Raw genomic sequence first — 23,254 nt, 5'->3', positions numbered from 1 at the left:
TCATTGTGCATCAGAATACTCTGGGGAACCTTTAAAAACTCCAAATGCCTGGGTACCACCCCAGAGACTCAGCCTCAGTTGGTTGTGTGTCAGAGCACAGGCTTTGATATATTCAAATCCTCCGCTGAGTCTAGTGTGCACCTGATGTTGAGTACAACTAGAATCTAACCTGGTTGACTTTTAGTTTTAACCTTTCAGGCTGATTCTGGAAAGGTCGTTAGCAATTTTTCCTCTTTTTTTTTTTTTTTAAGGTAGCAGTGAGATCAGAAAAATTAAGAATCTAGAACTATCCACTGGGGGACCTAAAAAAAACATTAGAAAACATCTAATCGAGCTCCCTGTTTTTATAGATGAGGAAGGTAAGAACCCAGAAAAGATAGATACAAGCCTGCTATCTGTGACCCAGGTCACATTTCTTTCCAATATCTGTATTGCCAATTCCTATTTCTGAAACTCCTTTTCTTAAAACCTCTGGAGTATGTGCTGGCCCCACACAGTCTTCCTTTGTCCAGAAAGGCGTGCAGCTACTGCTTATTTATGGTTAAAAATGCAGCTGCAGGCTCTATTTGAGTGAACAGTTTTCTCCCTTTTCTCCTGATTTATTATTCATCTTGCATTTGAAACTGGTGGTTTTAGCTTCAGATAAGAACTTTCTGTGGTCTGGCAAATGGTTTATGTATGTACTGTCCAATATGGTGATTGGTAGCTACCAGCCACATATGGCTATTGAGCACTTAAAATGTGGCCTGTGGAACTTAGAAACTGAATTAAAAATATTTTTGTGGTAAAGTGTATTAACATAAAGTTTGCCATTTTAACTTTGTTTTTTCATTGTGGTTAAATAAACATAACATGAAATTTACCATTTTAACCTTTTTAAAGTATACAGTCCAGTGGCACTATTACATTCATAAAATTTTGCAACCACTATCAGAGTATATCCCAAACATTTTCATCACCCTAAACAGAAACTGTACCCATTAAACAAAAACTCCTCATTCTTCCCTCCCACAGCCTCTGGTTATCTCTCTTCTACTTTCTGTCTCTATGAATTTGCTTATTCTTGTTAAGTAGGATAACACAATATTTGTGCTACTGTGTCTGGATTATTTCACTTAGCATGTTTTCAAGGTTCATCCATGTTGTAACATGTGTCAGAACTTCATTCCTTTTTGTGGCTGAATACTATTCCACGGTATGGGAAAACCACATTTTGTTTATAGATTCTCCTGTTCGTAGATACTGGAAGTGTTGTCCCACCATTTGACTATTGTGAATAGCGCTACAGTGAACACTGGCCTACAAGTATCTTTTTTAACTTCTATTGGGTATATATTTAGAAGTGGAATTGTTGGATCATATTATTATCTTTAACTTTTTGAGAAGCAGTCACTGTTTTGTTTAGCAGTTTCTCAAATTTTACACGCCCACCAGTGATACTTGAGCAATTTCTTCACAGCTTCGGTAATACTTGTTCCTTTCTCTTCTCTCCTCTTCTCTTCTCTCTTCTTTTCTCTTCTTCCTCCTTCCTTCCTCTGTCCATACTTTACCCATCTTTTAATTGGTTGTCTTTTTGTTGCTGAGTTTTAGGTGTTCTTTATATATTCTGGTTATTAAGCCTTTATCAGATATATGATTTGCAAAATATCTTCTCCCAATCAGTGGGCTCTCTGTTTCCTTTTTTGTTAATGTCCTTTGATACACAAAAGTTTTAATTTTGATGAAGTTCTAGTTTATCTGTTTTTTTTCCTCTTGTTCATGTTTTTGGTGTCATTTCTAAGAATGTATTACCAAATTTAAGGTCATGAAAATTTACTGTATTTTCTACTAAGAGTTTTATGGATGTATCATTTATACTTAAGTCTTTGATCCATTTTGAGTTAATTTTTGTATGTGATATGAAATTAAGGGTCCAACTTAATGCTTTTGCATGTGGAAGTTAAGTTGTCCCAGCATCATTTATTGCAGAGACTGTCCTTTCCCCACTGAATGGATTTGGCGCTCCTGTCAAAGATCAGTTCTATCCCATTGGTCTATATAGCTATCCCTATAGCAGTACCACACTGCTTTGATTATTGTAGCTTTATTTTAAGTTTTGAAATCAAGAAGTGTAAGTTCTTCAACTTTGTTCTCATTTTCAAGATTTTTTTTTCTCTTTGGACTCCCTTGTAATTCCATATGAATCTGAGGATGGGCTTTTCCATTTCTGCAAAGAAGGCTGTTGAAATTTTTAATCAAGATTGCATTGAAGTTTTAGATTACTTTGGATAATATTGACATCTTAACAATATTAAGACTTCCTATCCATGAATATGAGACGTCTTTCCATTTATTTAGGTCTCCTTTAATTTCTCTTAGCAGTATTTTATAATTTTAAATGGACAAATTTTTCACCTCCTTGGTTAAATAATATCCTAGGTATTTTCCTAACATCTTTAAGATGCTATTTTAAATGGAATTGCTTTCTTAATTTCCTTTTTGGTTTGTTCATTGTTAGTGTGTAGAAACACAACTGATTTTTTTTTGTTGACTTTATACCCTGCAACTTTGCTCAATTTGTTTATTAGCTCTAGTAGCTTTCTTGTGGATTCTTTGGTATTTTCTGTATGTAGGATCATGTCATCTGCAAATAGAGAAAGTCTTCCCAATTTAGATGCTTTTCTTTATTTTTTTTTTTTCTTATCTAATTGCTTTGGTTAGAACTTCCAGCTCATTGTTGATTAGCAGTGGTGAAAGTGGGCAGCTTTGTCATGTGTTTATCTGAATTTTAAATTTTATTACATATTCTTTAGATTTCATTTAAATTTAATCACATGTGATTACTGGTATGGTATTAGACCATGCAGTTTTAATCTCTGCAACCTTCTTATTCTACCTTTGTCTTATTTTTTTGTGATTAGTCTTCCTGAGGGAATCTTTTGTTAACCAGTTGTTAACAATCCCTGGAGTTCCCCTGGAGATACACTCTTTTGTCTTAAAGCCAATTATATTTATTAAAGTTAGAAATTATTCTTGTTTGCAACTTTGCAAAAACCTTCCACATAGCTCAAAAATAGTACTTTTTTTTTTTAAAGTAGACCCCTTCCTTATAAGTCTGGTTGACAGGGTGTGTGTATCAAGTGGACACACCAGAAGAGAGCTTTACATTCGAAGAGAGTGAGGATACAGAATGTCTCTTCAGGTATAGTGCTAACTTATTTCAAAAACTGTTGGTTTTGAAAAGAATGAGCCAGTTGGACAATGTTATTACTAACAATTAACAGTCTGCAGGCCAAGGAAGAGAGAAAATGAGCTTTGTAGCCCTGTTACACATCAAATACTGTTTTCTCCTCCAGAGTTCTCAGCCTTGGCTCACTGTTATTTTCCTTTTCTAGGTAATCAAATGAATTTCCTTCTTGTGTAAATTTTTTTCCTTTCATTTTAATAGCAATAGTACTCCTGAGATATTAACTAGAAGATCATGAGGCTCTTGCCATCAGCTTGTTGTCCTACTCCATAGGAACTTTCCTTGTGTATTAAATTTGCTCCTTAATTCTACTTTATCCATTTCTTCTTATTTTTAAAAATCAGTCATACTCCACACATTAAAAGCAAGTGTCCTAATAAATGTTGGAGAAGAAAAATATTTTATTAGGTCATTTGCCTTTTCTTCTCTAACTTGAGAATACATTTCCCCAGAAAAGGCTAGAAATCTCAGGATTGTCCACAAACCTAAAGTACCTTAAGAAATCTTTTTGTATGTGGCAGCGAAAATGACTGTTTTAATGAGCAAAAAGAGAAGGAAGTAGGCTGAGTCCCATTCTAGTCCATCCTGTCTGTCACCAGGAGGGTCTGCTAACCCTCCACAGGTCAGCGTTCCAGTTGACCCCATGTGGGTTTTTTAAATTGAGAACTGCTGCGCACAGGCAGCACTGGTCACAGGCAGGTTCTGCATATGGTTCTCTTGTCCATGTTCAGCCCCCAGCCTGCAGGGGTTTTCTAGGAGTTGCCTAGAGCACGTAGAAGTGAATAGAATATCCCTCTTTCACTTTCCCTCTGAATACCCATTACCTTTAAGTGTTTTTCCTCATCTAACTCCTTCTGGCTACCTTTTACTTTTGTTACAAAAGACCGAGTCTGTAGAGTAATCTTAGGCCTAAGTTGTTGTTTTAGGAAGAATCAGGAGACTTATGATTTTAATTTTGACATTGTGATCATTAAAACACATTTTTAGCTAACAGTAAAAATATATGCTATCTAGGAAAAAACAGGGTTAAACCTGTAAAGAACGATGGCTTGCTGTGGAAATAACTAATTGTCATAATGTGGTAAATTTTGCTTTGCTCTGCTTATATAGCTACTTGAAGCTCCTTCTGGCCTTAACTGCCTGGACAAATTGTAGTGGCCTTACAGTAGCTGGCATTATTGGAAGACTGACCTGTATTTCAATGGATTTGCCAGCTCTTGGAGAACCTATGGTGATTTCTTCTGAGGTTTGCATGCTTTGACTTCCTTCATGCAAGTGCTTTTAACTACTGAGTAGATTTTTATTTTGCATTGTGTGTTTACTAATCTCCTAAGTATTGGCTGTCATGCTGTACCAACTCTCTTTATCTATAGCCCTTACACACTTATTGCACTATTTTGTACACTCTTTATGGCGTAAATACTTCAAATGGAGTGTTTGCATATGAAATGAAACAGCTTTTCTTGACTTCTCTTTTTGTATGTAGACTTTCCAATATAGTCATTCTAGATTTTTGAGGGGCAAGGTGGAGGGGTGGAGCTGAGTTGAAAAGCATATTACAGGAAGTCTTTTCAAATTAATCAACATTTATTGAGCTACTCAGTGGAAGGTACTGGAGATAAGGTGGTACCTGTCCTCCAAACCAGAATGATCATACTCAGTGGAAAGTGTTTTAGGAGTTACTTAAACAAGTGTCTACTCTCTGATCATAAAACAAGATGGAGTGATAAAAATACTATAATAGAGGTGTAAATAGATTATTGAGAAGAAGCAGAGAAAATTCAAACTCAAGATATCCAGGAAGACTTCATGAGAGAGTTCTTGTTTGAACAGAACATTGAGGAATAAAGAAGAAGAGAAAAGATTTGGTAGGAGGGGAGGATGGAGGGTATTCCTGTTTGTTACTTGAATAAGTAAGAAGTTGGAAGCTTAAAATTGTCTGCATTATCTGGTGTGAGTTGAAGGACTGAGTGCATTAAGGAATAATAGTCTGAGAGAGAGTCAGAAAAGAGACTTGATGCCAAATCAGGGAAGACCATGAATGCGAGGCTGAGGAACTGGTGCTTTATTCTTCAGGCCTGAGATTGTTTCATACTGGCTAAGGTGGGAGAAAGACATGGGGTACCCCAAATCATTGCTGTAGTGCCCACTGTGACCCGGGTGGGTAGCATACTTTTCAGGTATGTTGGGGTAAAGTTGAGAAAGGCAGTTGAGAAACTCACAGCCCAGAGTCTTCTGTCTTCCTCAGAGGGAGTATAAAACTTGAGTCTCATTTTCAGCAGTCAGAAGTCTCTTCAAGAGTACCAATCTCAGCAGCATTATTTCTAGAGATTAGATTTGATATATATATATTGTCAAACTACATATTTGAGAATTTAAGTGGTCTAGTTTTAAACTTTTTTTTGACAACATCTTGAACTAAAATTGACATTTTAACCTCCAGGACACATTGATTTTTGCCATTTGCAGATGACAAAATTCTCTACTATTGATTCAGAAGTAAGTTCTGTGAGTGGACTTGCTTTAGTTTATCCTTGTTTTCTGTAGAGCCTAAGTTGTTTGGGTCTAGGATGGGGTTCTGCAAACCTTTTCTTAAAGGGCCAGATAGTAAATCTTAGGCTTTGGGAACCATAAGATTTCTGTGGTAAGTAACCACTCAGTTCTGTGGTGTAGGATGGAAGCGGCCACAGACAGCACGTAGACAAGTGGGCGTGGCTGTGTTCCAGTACAACTTTATCTTCAAAATGGGCGGCAGGTTGGGGTTTGCTGACTCCTGTCTAGAATTTTCTTCCATTTAAGCCAATTTCATCTGGGGCAAGATACTATTGCATAACTTAATTCCTGTAACTAAGTCAACTATGGCTTCCAGAGGCCATTATTTTTAAGTTACACTGTCCTGCCTTCGTATGTATAATCATAAACAGAAATATGTTCTTCCATTCTCTATCCTGCTGTACCTTCTCAAATATTTTGAGTGCCCACCATGTACCAGATGTTAGGCTAAACACTGAGGATAAATGGTGACCAGGCAGAGTGGCCTGTCTCCTCGTGGAGGTGACAGACAGTAAAGCAAACCAAGTAATTATAGATTGTGATGAGCATGGTGATGTTTTCCAGCATCGTGTGGCGATAGAGAACAGCAGGGAAGCCAAGCTGGAGGGCAGTGCTTCTGTAGAGTGTTGTGGGGAAGCCCTTCTGAGGAGGTGAAGTTTAAGCTGAGACCTGACATTGAGAAGGATCTGATCCTTCAGGAATCAGAAGATAGTCATCCTCTCCTCCTTTTCCCTCTGAATATCAATACAGACAAGGACAAACTATGCAAATTTTCACAGAGAATATTGAAAGGTATTTGATAAGATTTTTTTCTCTTAGCTTTTTAGGCAAGTCTAAAAGCAGTAAGAACAAATTGAAAGTTTGTGTCTTCTGGTTAATACATGCACATATTTAATATACATAGAAGCGTTGACTACCACAATAAAGGTTTGGGCATTGTGGCCTGTTATTTAGAGCTTTGGGGATATGTGAGGTTTGTCAGTGCATTTATAAGGTTGAAGCCGCATGCAAACTGTGTTACTATGGAGCTCCTAAAGAATGTGCAGATGTAGTGGGTAGTGGGGCCCTCTGCTGGCTGACTATCGCTCACAGTTCTCTGCCTACCATAGCCAGTTTAGATGGAGAGGTTTTCTGGAGGACATGCTCAAGTGGTTGGGCCCCGGGATCTTCGCAGACCCCTGTCATATTACAGGCTCCTAAGGTCAGGCATTAGGAGAACATTCACGGGTAGGCTTGTACATCCTTGGCTCCTGTGCTCTCTGCTTTTTTCCTTCTCTGTGGCCCTCTGCTGACCAGTGTTCTTTGCTTGACTGGCTACTGATGCTTTGGTGGATGGTGAGGAGGTAGGTGTGAGCTGAGCATATGGATTGTGTGAAGCTTTTGTGTTTTCACACGCTGTCTTTGGCAGCTAAGTACCCAGCTACAGTTGCTATACTTTACTGATAGGGGGTGTTGATAGATGCACAAAATGAATATAAGCCAGACATGTGTGTGGTAGCATTTTGAATCTTTGTACAGGAGGAGCATGTTCTACTTGAAGTGACCGTCCTGCAGAAGCCTTGACCTAGATGAATTCACCATTTTGGCTTGGTTTGGGGTTTTTAATTTTTGTTATTGGGGTACTTTTGTTTGTTTGTTTTGTTTGTTGTTGTTTTTCATTTTTATTTTGTCCCAACATTTTCCTTTATAGTCCACCATTAGATATTGATCAGTTGAAGCTCATTTTAAGACTCGTTGGAACCCCAGGGGCTGAGCTTTTGAAGAAAATCTCCTCAGAGTCTGTGAGTTAATGCTTTGATTGTAATTATCTGCCCTGTTGGGAGCCTCTGCCACTTGCCTTCCGTCAGTCTGTACTTTGGCCTGGGTATGTTTGTAAGCATGTGCGCCCTTTGTGTGCTGACCTCCAGGATGAAGTGTAAGAGTGTGTGTGTGTGTGTGTGTTTACCTGCCCGCTCACATGCATGAGTGTGTTTTGTTTCTTCTCTATCTGGGTGTGTAATACTAGATCATGGAGCTTGTACTGGGTAATAGTATTCTAATAAATGAGATTTGAGATTCTAATTCATTCCAAGAGATTAATGGAAAATTTCCTGTCTCTATCCTCCAGCCCTGACTTCATCTTTCTCAAAGTTTCACATAAGCTCAAAGGCTCTTTTCACTTTTTGGTTAGTGTTTGTTCTCAGAGCATGAGCTTCACCATGTATTAATATAGCTTTATCACTAAAAGAATGAAATGTGCGTTGTTTGCACTCTAGTGCCCTTTCCAGAAGTTACTTGCCTTTTATTGTTTTAGAATAGACAACTCACACATCCTGTGTAAGGTGTCTAGTCCTAGCAGGGGCCCCTCCTACCAGTCTCCAGACTATTGCAGGTAACAGCCCCACTCTCCTGATATCTCAGATCCACGGGAGTGGGGCTGTAAATCCCTGAAAAGCCATGGGAATGTGACTCTGGTTTACTTTGGTTCTTATTTCCTGTTGTTGGTCATTTTCTTGAGCCAGAGACCTGAGATCATAATAGCCCAGTCTTTCTCCCTTTTCCCTTCTGTCTGATGCCAGGCAGTTGGATAAAAGGGAAAAGGAGCTCTGGAGCCAAGCTCCAGTTGTGCATTCCTGGATTCTCCTCCCAGCGTTTCTGACTGAAGGGGTACCTTTGCCCAGTAGCCAGAAGCAGGCTTGAGCAGGTGAGTTTGAACAGTTCATAATCTCTTTGACAAAATAAAGATTATTGTCATCTTGTTACATACTTTCCTTAAAAGGACCACAAAACCCAGTATACTTACGAATTTCCACTCTGGCAGATGTAAGAAAATGTGCTGGCTCTATTTTGTTTTGTTTCTTTGCTTATTTAAGATGAGGAAGCAAAGGCACGGAAAGGCTGTGACTTGCCCGAGTCATGCACTGAGTCAACTTGGCAGACCTGAGCATAGATCCCAGATGTTCTGATAATATGGGGTAAACGTTAATCTGATGTGATTGCACACTGTTTGGAAAGTCATTGTCAGAGTTATTGACCACAATGTCAGCCTGAAGGAGTGTTTTCTTTTGCTTTATGAAGTGCAGAGGCTGAGTTGGAGTGAATCAAGGAAGATGTGGGATGATGCCTAGAGAATACAGTGCTTTTTTGTTTTAAATCCATTTGCTTAGAAAGATTGGTTGATAGAGAGGACATGGGGGCAAGAGAGTGGGGCTGGGAAGGAGCTCGGTTTAGTAATGAATCTAATGGATGGTGCTTATGAGACCAAGATAGAAACTCCATTCCCTGACTGGGATGGCTACTAGCAGCTCTTTCTCAGTCTTCTCACCCACCCTCAACCATCTGCCCTGTAGATATGTGCTGTTAGTCACAAGAATTTCTAAAAGGAGAAGTATGGGTAAAAGGATAGTATTTACCTATCATTAATCCATCATTTATTTTTAAGAAAGAAACAACACTAACTGCCTGACCTTATAATAAAATGTCTATATCTTATGTGAAATAAGGCACGTCACCTATTTCAACAGCTCTAGTATCGAGTTGGGCATAATGAAATTGAGTACCAGCATACAGAACTTACTCACATAACATTGTATTGAGTATGGGGAAAAGAGTTTTATTCCCCCCCTACATAGTTATGGCAAGTGCATAAAAGTAGTTTAAACAGTCAAAGGGGCAGACAAGATTGATTTCATGTTAGTGAAATACCAAATACCAGTTTATCTTGAAGCACATGATATGTGGAACACATGATGTGTAAATAGCAAAGCCAGATGATTAAAATTGTTTAAAGCTTTTAAAAATTAAAACAAAAATTCATTAGTTAAAGAATGTAGTAAACAGAGGAAGCCAGTAGGTTTCGTTACTCCTGGAAAGTAGTGAAGAAGTGATGCCATTATTTATTGATTGATAGAAACTCAGTCAGTAAAAAGAGTAGGACGTTCTGAGTAATAGATTGCAGTAATAGATGGACAGACTGAGAACAAGTTACCATGTGCCATGAGAAAGGGCATAAATAGGTCATGATGGATGGCTAAGGACAGAGAACTTTTTTTTTCTTTAGGTTGGTGACTCAGTACCTATAGTAATCAATGAAAGGACAAAAAAAATCATATTAAGAAAGCAAAAGCCCTTTCACTGACCCACTCTTACATTTTTCTCTAGAAATATATTCTTCCTAACCTCCTGACAAGAAGGGGATATAGTAATCTATTTGACTAAAGGAGACAATAACAGAAAATGTACCAGCCAAGTTACTGTTCACAGGAAAGAAGAGAGAGGTGGCAGGATTTTTAACATTTTAAAACCCAACTGGTATTCAGCTATTGCTGGTTTACTTAGTGACCACTTTTTGTTCTCTCTGGGCGTGTTAAGTACTGTTTGTTATGTAATTTACATAGAGGTAAATCTAAACTTTTTTGTGAGAATGTTAAAAAAACTTTATACCACCTTTTGCATTTGTTGACCTCTGTCTTTGGGCCCAGGGAGCATGAAAGGCTGGGTGGAGCTCATGGTCCCTACCCTTCCCTCAGAGCCAGCCTTAAACATGTGTTTGTAGTAATCTGGCCTCTAGGAAATTTGCATTCAGGGGATGAGCTAAGTAGAAAAATTATTGTGGGGAGCCACAAACTAGTGGAACTGCTTGATTAGGGTACTTACTGAAGATGAATCTACAACTGAAGGAGGGATTAATAGGTAACAAGAAGGAGTATGAAAAGGTTCTTGTGTTGAGGATTTAAAAAATCCAGTCACTTCTGCTTTAATAAGAACACATAATAAACTAACAGCTCTTGTAATGTTTGAGAAGGGGGATGTGTTAAAATTGATGGGACAGCTATAAAAGAGGGGTTTGGAGTACAGCTTCCTTATATGCTTGTATATTTGGAAGACCTCATAGTTCTGCCCTTGTCAGATCTTGCAGGGTGTTTTGCCAGCTTCCTCCCACCTGTTGTTAAGTGAAGTCAGTCTGTTAACTTGTTAATGAGACTTGTGGTAGAAATCACTGTGGCATGCAATAATACAGTCAGCAGCCAGTGACTTCTATTTTGTCTTTGCCATTAGCGTCTAACTTTCCCCCATCTCCCCTTTCTTCACTTATCGTTGTGTGTTTGTGGCATGTATTTTAAATGTACTGCTACTAATGTCTTATCAACCCACACACCCACCTAGGTCTCACATTAGAAGGGGTGGTACTTTGGGGAATCACCGGAATCTGTGCTACAAAAATTTAACCTGTACCTTTGAATGAATATACCGGACATTTTATTTTGTCCACAGTTGAGTCAGAATTTCCTGAATTATCTCCATTTACCCCACAAACAAACAGATTTTGGCCATCAGTGCTTGAAAACAGTTCTCTGGCTGGCATCCTGGATCAAGGGGCAGTCTCTTTCCAGGGAGCCTAAAATATTTAATGTTAAAGATGATGCTAAAACCAAAGAAAATTTTTCCTCTCTGCATGGTCGTTTACTGGCTATATGCCTACTAACTTTCATGCCATTCTCAGAAGCATGCTTTAACATGTGGCCTTGGGCTCTGGCCTGGGGTGGGTGGGATGGGTGGGGAGTAGGGTTCTTTTGTTTGTTTGTTTGTTTGGGGGTGGCTTTTTGGCCTCTTCAAAAACTTGAGTTGAAAGTTATATTTTGCACTGTGTGTTTAACAATGCCCTTGACTAGGCATCTAAAGATATTAACCAGCTTCAGCAGATTATGCGTCTGACGGGGACTCCCCCTGCTTATCTCATTAACAGGATGCCAAGCCATGAGGTGAGAACAAATAGACTGTACAGGGATATCTAACTCAGAAGGCCACATTCTCATTTTATTGTCACTGTATAACCAACACAGTTTTTAATGTCACCGAATGCTTGCATGTGCCTTGGGGGCTACTAAGGCAGTTTACTGCCTATGTGCTATTACAAGACGTTGACATTTGGGATAAAATGTCATCCAATCCTGTGGATTGAGAGTTTAATTTATAGGCTTGTACATAGAAAATGATGTTACTTTTATATGTGAGCTTTATGAATTTAGTTCTCAAGAGGAGTTTCGTGTTTTCCTAAGGTTCTATGCCTGCAGTTAGGGCATGCTACCATCGAATCACCTTTGGCTGGACGTGGATTAGCTGATGGCCTTTATCTTGCTTTACTATTCATCCATTTTTTTTAATGACCAAAGAGGGGTCTTCATTTAAAAAAAAAACTATTAAAATATCCAAAGCTGTTAGTACTGTATTTAAAATACACAAATAATATAGGAGACATAAGAACACTTAGGTAAGGTTAGGTGCCTTCTTTACCAGTGATTAACTGCTTAATCTAACTCTAGTTTTGTCATCAGAGATGATTGGGGCACTTCTTTTTAAGGTGCCCTTAATCTTTTTGGGAATCAGGTTGGCAACACAGAGGCCCTTCCCAGCAGCTTTGTTTCTATGTCAGCTGTATTCAGCTAGTCTTTTTATTTACCTTATTAGAGGGATGACTGTTCTCTGCATGAGACAGGTCTCTCTTACCTCTGTTTTCCTTTCATTCTCTTATCTACATTCTCAAATAAGAAGGGATTACAGCCATACTGATACTCAATTCCTAGAGCTTTCTTTTCAGATCGGAAATTTATATAAAAATTTATATAAATTTATATTACATACATTTATGAATTTATATAAATAAAGGATAAAGAAGGTAAAGTTGCCCTAGCAGCCATAACTTTTCCTAACCTTGTATGTGTGTACATATACATACATACATACATACATACATACATGTACACACATGCATATCTTTACCATCGAGCTGTATTAAAAACACGAATTTGAAAAAGGTACTTAAGATAGATTCAAAGAAGTTTTATCTCAACTACTCAGATGGACTGATAGTGGGGTTTATTCTTCGAAACAGGGAAGGTCACATAGACATGGTTTAATACCTAATATCTGAAGCATGCATGTATCAGTTACATTTGTGTTTATACGATTATTCTCAAGACTATTTTTTGTTTTTGCCTTGATTAGAGTTATCATTCCTTGAAAGTATTTAGCACTGTACGTTCCTTAGAATGAAGTTCAGAAATAATCAAGTGGAAACATCCTTAGAAAATGAGAGCAGGCTTCCCTTTCTAAAGGCGGCAGTAATAGAAGCTAAATAGCGGCTTGATCTCGCTCTGAACCAAGTACCGTCCTAAGGAGGTGTTGGTTTGTTTCTCTAATCCTCACTCCAGCCCTGTAGATAGATAAAGCCCTTTTTTTAGATGAAGAACTCAAGACTTAAAGTAAGTAACTTACCCAAAGTGACAGAGTCAAGATTCAAACTCAAGCCTGTCCCACCCCAGGGATCCAACTTATAAAAACTATATTGGCAGTATAAATGTTTTTTGTTTCAGAATTTTAGTTGGAAACTCTTTGATGATTTTTATCTACCTGAATATCACAATAACCAGATGATATAGGCAAGCCAAATACTAAGATCTAATACTAATACTTTACAGATTAGGTCATTGATATGCTAGTTAAGACTTGCCCAAGAAGATTTAGCTTATAAGTGACAGGGGAAGGATTTCTGTCTAGGCCATGTAACTTATAATCCACTCTTCTTAATTACTCTTATTAAATTAGTTTAGTATTTTTAAAAATGTGCTCGAACCTCTCAGAATAATATACTAAGCTTATGTTTACTTTCTTGTTACCAAGAGCATTTTGTTAGCAAGGTTTAATGCTGATATCCTTTTGATACACTAAGAACACCTATTGAGATTAGCACCATAAAAAGATTGTTGGTCCTAGACTTTGTTTAGGAATACTAATCCCTGTGCCAATTTCAGCTTTTTTGGGAAGGCTGTCTCAGAAAGGGCTACTTCTTAGGTATCTTGGCCTCATTTTTTTAAACTTCTGATCCTATGACTAGAATGCTAATGAAAGGGAACTTAGTTGGTTTGCATTCTCGTTCACTTGAGATGTAACTGTGAGAGAAGAACGGCAGGGGTAAGTAATGGTGATGATCAGAAATGAGGCAGTTAGGATGGCAGTCAGAGAGGAGTGTTTAATGAATATCAGACATTCATAGACAGTGAAGCTGCAGGACTCTGTCAGTTAACACTTGCTCCTGGACAGGACCAAGACTCTTTGAGAGCAGTAATATTATTGAAAAGAGCCATTTTGAAAATCCTTTGTTTTGCAGGCAAGAAACTACATTCAATCATTGACTCAGATGCCGAAGATGAACTTTGCAAATGTATTTATTGGTGCCAATCCCTTGGGTAAGTTGACCATATCCTCATCTCAATGAATATTGAATTGGTTATGACATAAATTAGGGATTTGAGGAAGTTTTTCCCTTATTTAGTCCCTATATTTTATCCCTAAATATATTGCCATTAATTAAATGTTGGAAGGTAGTAAGTAATGCCATTTAATATCTATGTTCATTAATCTCATGACCTACTTATGTATTTCTATGATCACAGAATTTGATAGGGACGTAGGCTGGTACAGGGGAGAAAGTAATGGGAATGTTGGAGAAATGATTGAGGGGCACAGGAAGAAAGAGGTGCAGAGGAAAGCCTGTGACTCATTCACTCGTACCTTGTCCCAGCTGAGGGTGAAAACCACTGAAGCACAGGTGGGTGTTCAGTGGACCCACCGGGGCACTCCCTGCAGTGCGCTTCCCAGTGCTCAGGTCCTGTAATCCTCATGTACTTCTCCCTCCGCTTCTTCTCCTTGGGCCCTTCAGAGACTTAGCCATCCTCTCTTCTTTGTGGAGCTAATTTGCCAGGTCAGACTTTGAGGATGGCTCCATATTCCTTCCCCCACCATTACTTCCAGGGTCTTTGGCAAAGGGACGTGACAGTGGCAGCTTCAGTGGTGTATTGCCTGGGCTAAAAAAGGAGTTGCTTTATCCCTTAAAACTGGGGGCTGATGTGTACTTCATTTGGTCCCCCAAAAGTGGCATTGCCTGATGCTCTAATTCCCTGACTCTAGGAGAACACAAGGGACAGTGCTATTTCATGGGAGACAGAAAAATCAGAACAGGACCTCCCTATGATGGGGAGGGGAACAGCACTATGGTATTGGTACCATCAACCTTCTCACTTTTTTGAAGGTTGTATCTTAGAGGTATGTTTTTAAATCCCAGTTTGGATCATCCCTCTGCTGAAGGGTCCCAGCAGCTGTGCTCCAGGTTTAGTTTTATCCTCCTGAGAGCTGACAGCCATGACAGCCTCTTCAGAAGTTGGAGTGAGGGCCAAGTGGCTTTACCTTTTTGAGTACTTCATCCATAGTGATTGCTGAGAGCAGTTTCAGTGTTACTGTGATAGTTCTTACAATAGCAGAGATGCTCACACTCACGTTCTTTGAAGTGTAGGGCATTTATGTATGAGTTCATGTTGGCCTTGGAGGTGGAGAGTATGTCAGATCTCAGCTGGTCACTCTCACATCTAAGAATAAATCCACAAACTCATGAGAGGAGTACAGAATTCTACTGGGGTTGGTTTAGGTTTGCATCTGCCCTGGTATGTTCTCATTGATTTTGTGTGATGTATTTGTGCCGTATTATCTAGTTCAGGGGTCTGTGAGAAGCGTTCTTTGCGTTGTAGGTACTATAGGATGTTGGGAAATTAGGTTGTATGCTGGTAGCTTTCTTGTCTGTCATTCTGTTACGAATTTTTTTTATCATATCAGCTCATGTTTTAGACATGACAGTGCTCACTGTCTGTGACTTCCTGATAGCCAACTCAGAGAGATTTGTTCATACATTTTTCTGGGGAAGGGGAAATATGTGTGTGTCCCAGCAGCTGATTTAGGTCACATCCATCCTGATAGATGCCCCCCCTTCTTTGGAATTATGACCTGTAAACATTCAAAAGAACTGGATACCACTTGGCAATATAGGCTGCGAGTGAGCTGAAGGAGGTTTTGGGCTATCTGCTGCTCAGCACTGCAGTTCTCAGACTTTAAACAGGCCTGACAGTGATGTACAGAGTCACTTCTTGCAGGCAGAACACAGTGTTACTGACCAAGAACTTGTGCCCAGCATATTAACTGAGCAGGAATGCACCAATGATGTAAATATTGATGTCTCTGTTTTGTCCGTCACTCACTTCATGTTTCACCATTGTTCTTAAGATATGAAATAAAACTTAAATTGCCCTTTGATGTTGTGTATGTGTATCTGTCAGGATCTTAGAGGAATCTTTTTCTTACCCTAACCTTTTTTTTCAGTCAAGGTATTGGATATAAGGACATGGTCCTTTTTACCCTGGGGATGGCAAAGACCCATCATATGATCCAAACAACACCTGATAAGGTTATTTTTTCATGAAGAGAAGAATGTACATCTAGGTGATTTTCCCAGTGCTTTAAAGTGTAAACTTACGTACTTGACTTGACACATAAATACTCACTTTGTTTCTATATCTCTCTGAAACCCACATCTCTCCTTTGGATTACTCTGGATTTCAGGCTGCAGGACAGGGGTCTCTTACAGCCTCCAGTGTATGCAGCATAGATCTTTTCAGCAAACAGTCTTCCCCTTCACCACCCATCCCTGCCCTCTTCCACTTTTAAGGAACTGTTTGTAAAGCCTCAGATGCCTTTGTTTCAGCAAAGTGATAACTGTGGTCATGGCAGTATTTGTCTTCCCAAAGTGCCACCATTCTGAAACTCAGAACGTTTATAAGATAGAATTAGAAAAAACACTATTTTGTGACCCCTAATGAAGTACTTGCTAGGAAGGAAAGCCAGTGGATGGTAAAAGCCATAAGTGAAAGAAACTGATACTCACCATGGTGCTGAAGTCTTGTTTGGGATAAAAAAGAAACATCTTAACCCAGTGGTCAAATTCAGTATCATTATTAATGGGACAGATGGCCTTAATTTACCATAAAGTACACAGCATCACCTGTGAAATATTCTTGCCAAAATTTTTAGATCCAACATGGTTTACAGAAGATACAAGGGATAGAGGAAAACAAGGACAGAGATAACACAATAGCACAGAGAAACAATCAGACAAATCCCTAATGATGAGTGTTTTCAAGACCACTGGAGGGTCTTTTCAGGTTAAAGTTAGGGGAAAATAGCATCCAGAGGTTGGGGGGTTATTCTAGAATTAAGAGATACAAAGGAAACTCAGTCAGATGTTGTGCATAGCCCTTGATTGGATCCTGGGTTGACCAAACTAGGTATAAAAGACAATTTTGGGACAATCGGTGAAATGTTAACATGAACTGGATTTTAGATGATTTTTGGGAATTACATACTTGTCAGATATAGTAGTAGTTTTATGATTGTATAGGAAGCTGCCTTTATGCTGAAATATTTAGCAGTAAAGTGTCATGTCTGTAATTTTAATTATAGACAGCAAAAAATGTATACATAAAGAAATATAGAAGCTTAACTATTGGATATGGATGGTAGGCATATGCGTATTCACTGTCCTATTGTTTTGTATACTGACATTTTTCATTCTTTTATGCAGATACCATGTCTCACCCACACACCCATATAAAACCCTCAGTTCATTATTTGAAGATCCATTTGATGAATATTTATTTGCCTTATGTTAGTCAATAAACAGTGAAGGGGGACAAAAAGGTAAAAAACAGCAACAAAAAAACCCAGCTCTCCTTTCTCTTCTAGATCGTTTTACTTATGAGCTTTCATTTTGACAGTTTGACTGCAGTGGTAGCAATTTGACACTGACATTCCACAAAAGCTCGTTCAAACACAATCTCAGTTATTTTTAAAAATTCTTCTTTAGTAATGTATTCTTAAAAAATACAGAATCAGTCCATCCATCCAGCCATGCATACACACACACAGGCTTGCACGTACACACACATGTATACGTGTAAAAGAGGAAAGGAGTAACGTATCCTAGCGCACATGCTCTGGTGGAGAATTCTTTGGGTAGGAAGGGTCAAATCTGTGTGTTTGCTGTTAATACGGCCTAAATTTTTGGTAACATTTTAAAAACTCTTCTTTTTCCTTCCAACCTGTGGTGCTGATAGCTGTCGACTTGCTGGAGAAGATGCTCGTATTGGACTCAGATAAGAGGATTACCGCGGCCCAAGCCCTGGCACATGCCTACTTTGCTCAGTACCACGATCCTGACGATGAACCCGTGGCTGATCCTTATGATCAGTCTTTTGAAAGCAGGGACCTCCTTATAGATGAGTGGAAAAGTAAGTCATAAGGGCAGGATTAACATCTAGCTTGAGAACTTAGATTTTAAAATCTTCCCTGAGTGAGCCACTAACCAGAAGCCATGGGGAGAAAAAATTAAAACTTGTAATTAGGATCTCTAATGCAGAATGAATATGTTCATCTGATGAAAACTGTCTGTTGTAGATGATGACACTCTGGACCTTTGAGATGCTTCTGTCTGGTCTGATTTAGTGCATAGCCCCTCATGCCTGCATAGAGCTTTGAGGTTCGCAGAATCTTTGCATTTACTTCATCTGTCTGAGATAAGTAGGGAATAGGGTGTCTTTACAGTTTTATAATTGATAGAACTGGGGCAAAGGGAGTTTGTATCTTACCTATTTCTCCTTCAGACCTAGTTAAGGACACAGCCAGAAATGGAACTCAGGCCCAATCTTATATTCTTTCCATAAAATACAAATTTAGAATTCCAGTTAAATCCCCAAAACCAGGATTATCTGTTGCTATAATGCATGGGAATGCTGTTTCTCTTGAGCATCTTCTCCAGAGAGCTTGTAGAGGAGGCCCTGAGTGATGAAAGGAATAAGAAAAAATGGTTCTTTTATATGTATCCATGGAGGTACCGGGGATTGAACCCAGGACCACGTGTATTCTAAGCATGCTCTACCATTGAGCTGTACCTCCCCTCTTACATGTATCCTTGAACATCTCTGTAATCACATGTTCCATTAGGGTATCACATACAAGCAATGAGGCAGTTATTTGAAGTAGCCCCTCGAACCACTAGCCCAGACAGGGAGGAAGGATCTTGAGCTTAGAAGTTAGGGTGCTTGCCAGCAAAGTGTATAAATACTCACATCCTGCTTCTCCTTCCCAATTTCTAGGCCTGACCTATGATGAAGTCATCAGCTTTGTGCCGCCACCCCTTGACCAAGAAGAGATGGAGTCTTGAGTATCTGGTTTCTGTTCTGTTGGTCCCACTTCACTGTGAGGGGAAGGCCTTTTCATGGGAACTCTCCAAATATCATTCAAGTGCCCAAGTGCCTCTTGTTGCAAAGATTTCCTCCGTGGTGGAAGGGGTGTGTGCGTGTGTGGATGCGTGTGTGTTCTTGTGTGTGCGTGTGTGTGTCTGACTTTGCAGGCGGGCAGGAGAACATGAGCAGACTGTGATCATGGTGACCGTACTTGGAGTCACAGGTCTCTGTGTGGCAGTCTGTGCTTGCTCTTTGTGTGAGTCGGCTGGGCAGGCAGGAGCTGCCATCGTGTTAGGGTTTGTTAAATGCAAAGTAAAAGCTATTAAACATCCCAGACCCCAGTCATGCTTTGGCTGTTTTGGCCTCTCCTGTGGCCCCACCTTGAAGGTGGGGGTTAGTCTTGACCACACCCCGCAGTGGCACAGGGAGAAGGCTCACCCCTTCTGGCTGCTTCACATCTGAAGCCGTCCCTCAGCGACGCATCAGCCAAAAAGGACCAACTGGCTTCTGTGCACTAGTCCATGAGGAACCTGCTAAGCGTGACTCTCAGAACTCAACAGGTGTACCTGAAACTATAAATATGTTTGTGCCTTAAAAGAGAGAAGAAGGTGTGGTTAGTTAGGAGGGTACAGCAGATGAAGTTCTGAGGCAGGCAAGTTGTCAGTTGTCGGACGGCCACTTGTGAAGCCGAAGTCACCAGGGAGCCTTCGGAGGCACTGTGTGTGCATGTCTGAGCATGCGTATATGTGCTTCTCTCTCTTCCTCACGCCCCGACCCCCAGGTGTCATTGCCATTTCTCTGCTCACCCACTTCAGTGCAGAGGTTCCTTCAGTATTGGCCCCAGTAGTCGGAGGCTGGGTCTTGCTGTCCGTGTACTTCCTGTGTGCTCTTTATTCCCAGCAGAATGAGGATGTGTTTTGCACGTCTTGCTATTTGAGCATGCACAGCTGCTTGTCCTGTTTCCTTCGGGAGGCCCTGGTGCCAGGCGAGTTTGCCAGTGGAGACTTCGTGGGTAGTTCAGGACCCATGTCACCTCAGCGGATGTTGTGGGCAGGTGACGCCACCCTCTCTTCAGCCCCCAGTGCTATTTTGTGTTGAACACAATTGATACTCAAGGTGCTTTTGATGTGAAAACTATGAAGAAATTAAACAGATGGATGTATAGCATTTTCATTCTTGCCATCTGGTTTTCAACAAACTATTTTGGGGGAGCCGTCAACCAGAAAAGATCAGGGTTTTTCCCAGGAATATCTCAGACTTTGGAAAACAAGTTCTCTTCACGTCCAATAACCAATGCTAAGAAATACTGAAAATCAAAGTGAAAAATAAAAAGCTCATGAGGCCAGAAACTCCTTTTGCCATCTTTGTCTAAATATAGTTATTAAAAAGAAAAAAGAAGAAGAAGTAATGAGGTATTTTTTTCCACCCTTTGGAAAAGGGTCTTCTTGGCAGCTTAACATTGACTTCTTGGTCTTGGTTTGGGGAGAAATAAATTTCATTTCAGAATTTTGTATAATGCAGGGATCGTATGAGAATATGATTCTTTTTGATGGGGAAAAAGGGCAAGTTATTTTAATATTTTGTATTTTCAACTTTATAAAGATGAAATATCCTCAGGGGTGGAGAAGAGTTGTTTTCATAATTTTCTGAATTTCAGGCATCTTGTGCTACATAAGGGCCCGTATAGTTAAACCTTTTGTGAAATAGAAAGCATAGAGCCACGTCCAGTGTTGGCTGTGTGTCCAAGTCTTGTATTTGGGCCAAGGTGTTTCCATTTCTCTGTCACAGTGCAGTGATAATGTGCACTCCAGAGGGACAGGGTAGGACCCCCAAGTCAACTGGAGCGAGAAGGAAGGAGGCAGCTGATGGTGATCACACCTCACCCAAGATTTGCCCCCTCTTTAAAGGAAACTGAACACAAAGGCCTCATCTCCTTTATATGCAGTTCACATCCTCATAATCCACAACAAGATGAATTTGATCAGCCATGTTTTGTTGTAAATGCTAGTGTGATTTCCTACAGAAATATTGCTCTGAATATTTTTTTCATAAAGGTCTTCTTTGCACATAAGACCATATACGTGTTAGGAGGCCGAATGCTCCAGGAGCCCGGACTCAGCTGGAGCCTGTGGAAGAGCTCCCTGGTTTCTGAGCTAATGCTCCCATCTCCTGATTTCTCTGAACAGAAAACAAGAGAGAGAATGAGGGGAAAATGCTATTTTATTTGTATTCATGAACTTGGCTGTAATCAGTTATGCCATATAGGATGTCATACAATACCACTGGGTAAAATAAAGCCTATTTTTCAAAGTATTGAGTTTCTCAAATTTGTTATATTTTTCTCTTTATTGTTTTTATCTACTGCACAATATGGCATTATACTAATGGTCTTTGCGCTGTGGCCTGGCATACATTTCTGACAGATCTTAATATTACTCCTAAAATTTGGAAAACATTTGTAGAGCCCCTTAGTTGTACACTTTATGGTGGGGCAGAAATAGTTTGCCAACCCCTGGCCTTGGATTTCAATTTACTCATCTGAAAAATGAAGTTTGTTTAAATATATGTGCGTCCTTTTCAGCTTTGACATTCTAAGACTATGTGTAGAAAGTTACACTTTTATGTTAAAATTGTGGAGACAAGGTTGGATTGTGTATGTGGTTTATAGACCTCTGAGCAAACATATCTGGTGACTCTTATCATATGACCCTTGCAATCGTCTTCAAAACTACTGCATTGCATCACAAGGTTAAAGAGCCACAAGGTCTCACGGTTGTTTGTGGGGCCAGTGTTGGTGTCATTCCTTTCTCTGTGGCCCAGGCATGCTGACAGGTGTCTGGGGATGGTGAGGCCCCGCCTGTGGGTATAGGGAGTGTGCGGCAGGGGTTTTCATCCTGTGTTGTCTGGTCTCTGGCTGGCAGCTGGGAGTGATGGCAGGGATAGGGGCAAACCAAGCACAGGCTCTTCATCCTGTCCTCAGTGACTTCCTAAGGGGATGAGCGAAAAGGGAGCCAGTCATGTGTGTACATCAGCCCCTGTCGGGATCAGACAATTGTAGGAGATAGTTTGCCTCCACATACCAGAGTCAGCGCCATGATGCAACCTTCCACCTGGCTTCAGAGAGCAGAGGGCCTGCTCAGCTCAAGGAGAGAGTTGACACCAGGAAAAGCTCACCTGAAGTGAATCCACTTAAAATGGGGACCAGAATTTGATTGGGTGTGTTGGGGATTTGGGGAGAGAGGAAGTCTGATGGGGACTTTCATCATGAAAACTGAATGAAATTATAAAAGCTTATTCATAATTTCAATATATTCTTATAATGAACAAAGAAAAAATCACGTTTGCCTTTTGAGTGAAACCATGTTTAGTATCCTATGGTATCCTTACTGTTTGATTTTTGCAGTATAGTCTAGAGGGAATTTTTGCAGAAATATTTGAGATCTTCCTCAGTTTCTTTATGGACCTCAGCCTTTTGATATTCACATTGTTCTTTTTTATAAGTATCTCTTGGTGACCACCTTATCACGTCTCCCTTTATTGTTAACGTCTGAGTCTGCCAGGTCCACATTTTTCAGTGTGTTTGCTTGAGATTTGAGCAGTTTTTTATAGCATTATTTGTCAAGTTTGAGATCCACTGTCTTGCAAGATTTGCAATTAATCTGCATTATATGTGTGTCATTTGTCATATGTTTACAATATAATCAGTTAGAGACTAACAGAAGCCTAGAATGAGTAGGACAGACACTCTGGGTTCAGATACTTACGAAGCAAGGAGGGGCTACTTTTATAAGTAGTCTGTCCATTAATGAAGGTTTCCACGTGATGACTTTCACTTCTCAATGCAGTCTCATGGCGACAGGACTTGGCTAATGAACATGCAAATAATGAAGACCTTTTAATTTATAGTTCAGGTATGTTTTAATATACATACGCTTTGAACTTAGCATCTATACTTCTCAGAACTTAGAGGCCTCACAAGTACACAACGAAAAAGTAAGACTATTACAAAACATTGGAATTAGCCCATGTATGTGTCAACAAGGACTTGATTGAATAAGGTGGCCAACTCTTAGCAACCATCTCTGGGTAGTGATAGATTATAGGAGGCTCTGACTTTTTCTGTAATTTCTGATAGATCTCCTCTTTTTTTAAAAACGCTGAACAATTTATTTTGCATCATTTCCCTAAGGACTTGCTGGCTGCTGCTGGCCAAGGAAGAGGGGTCAAAAGGGCACCAAAGTCCAAATCAGCCTCCACTGGGCACTTGGTGCCTTGTCTCACACAGCGCACACTGGGCCTCTTGCCCAGGTCCCAGCATCCCCCCATCCCCCGCTTCCTTATCATGTGGGGTAGAAATGCACCTCCAGGCCTC

At 39.9% G+C, this 23,254-nt stretch overlaps 1 protein-coding gene across 2 annotated transcripts in view; it reads left to right on the top strand.

Annotated features, from left to right (window-relative positions):
• MAPK14 (mitogen-activated protein kinase 14) overlaps positions 1–21,195 on the top strand; it is a 61,771-nt gene extending 40,576 nt beyond the window's left edge. The window contains exons 9-12 of one of the 2 annotated variants that reach the window (XM_072945131.1): positions 11,441–11,520; positions 13,926–14,004; positions 17,755–17,928; positions 18,793–21,195. In XM_072945131.1, the coding sequence (XP_072801232.1) occupies positions 11,441–11,520; positions 13,926–14,004; positions 17,755–17,928; positions 18,793–18,860 (401 nt within the window). In that variant the 3' untranslated portion in view covers positions 18,861–21,195. Of the gene's footprint in view, positions 1–7,480; positions 7,561–11,440; positions 11,521–13,925; positions 14,005–17,754; positions 17,929–18,792 lie in introns of both variants that reach the window. The other variant, XM_006202071.3, reaches the window with a different exon arrangement.
• The last annotated feature ends 2,059 nt before the right edge of the window (positions 21,196–23,254 follow it).

This window comes from Vicugna pacos, chromosome 20 (genome assembly GCF_048564905.1).
Source record: "Vicugna pacos chromosome 20, VicPac4, whole genome shotgun sequence".
Lineage (NCBI taxonomy): Eukaryota > Metazoa > Chordata > Mammalia > Artiodactyla > Camelidae > Vicugna > Vicugna pacos.
This window is presented reverse-complemented; position numbering and strand designations above follow the sequence as displayed.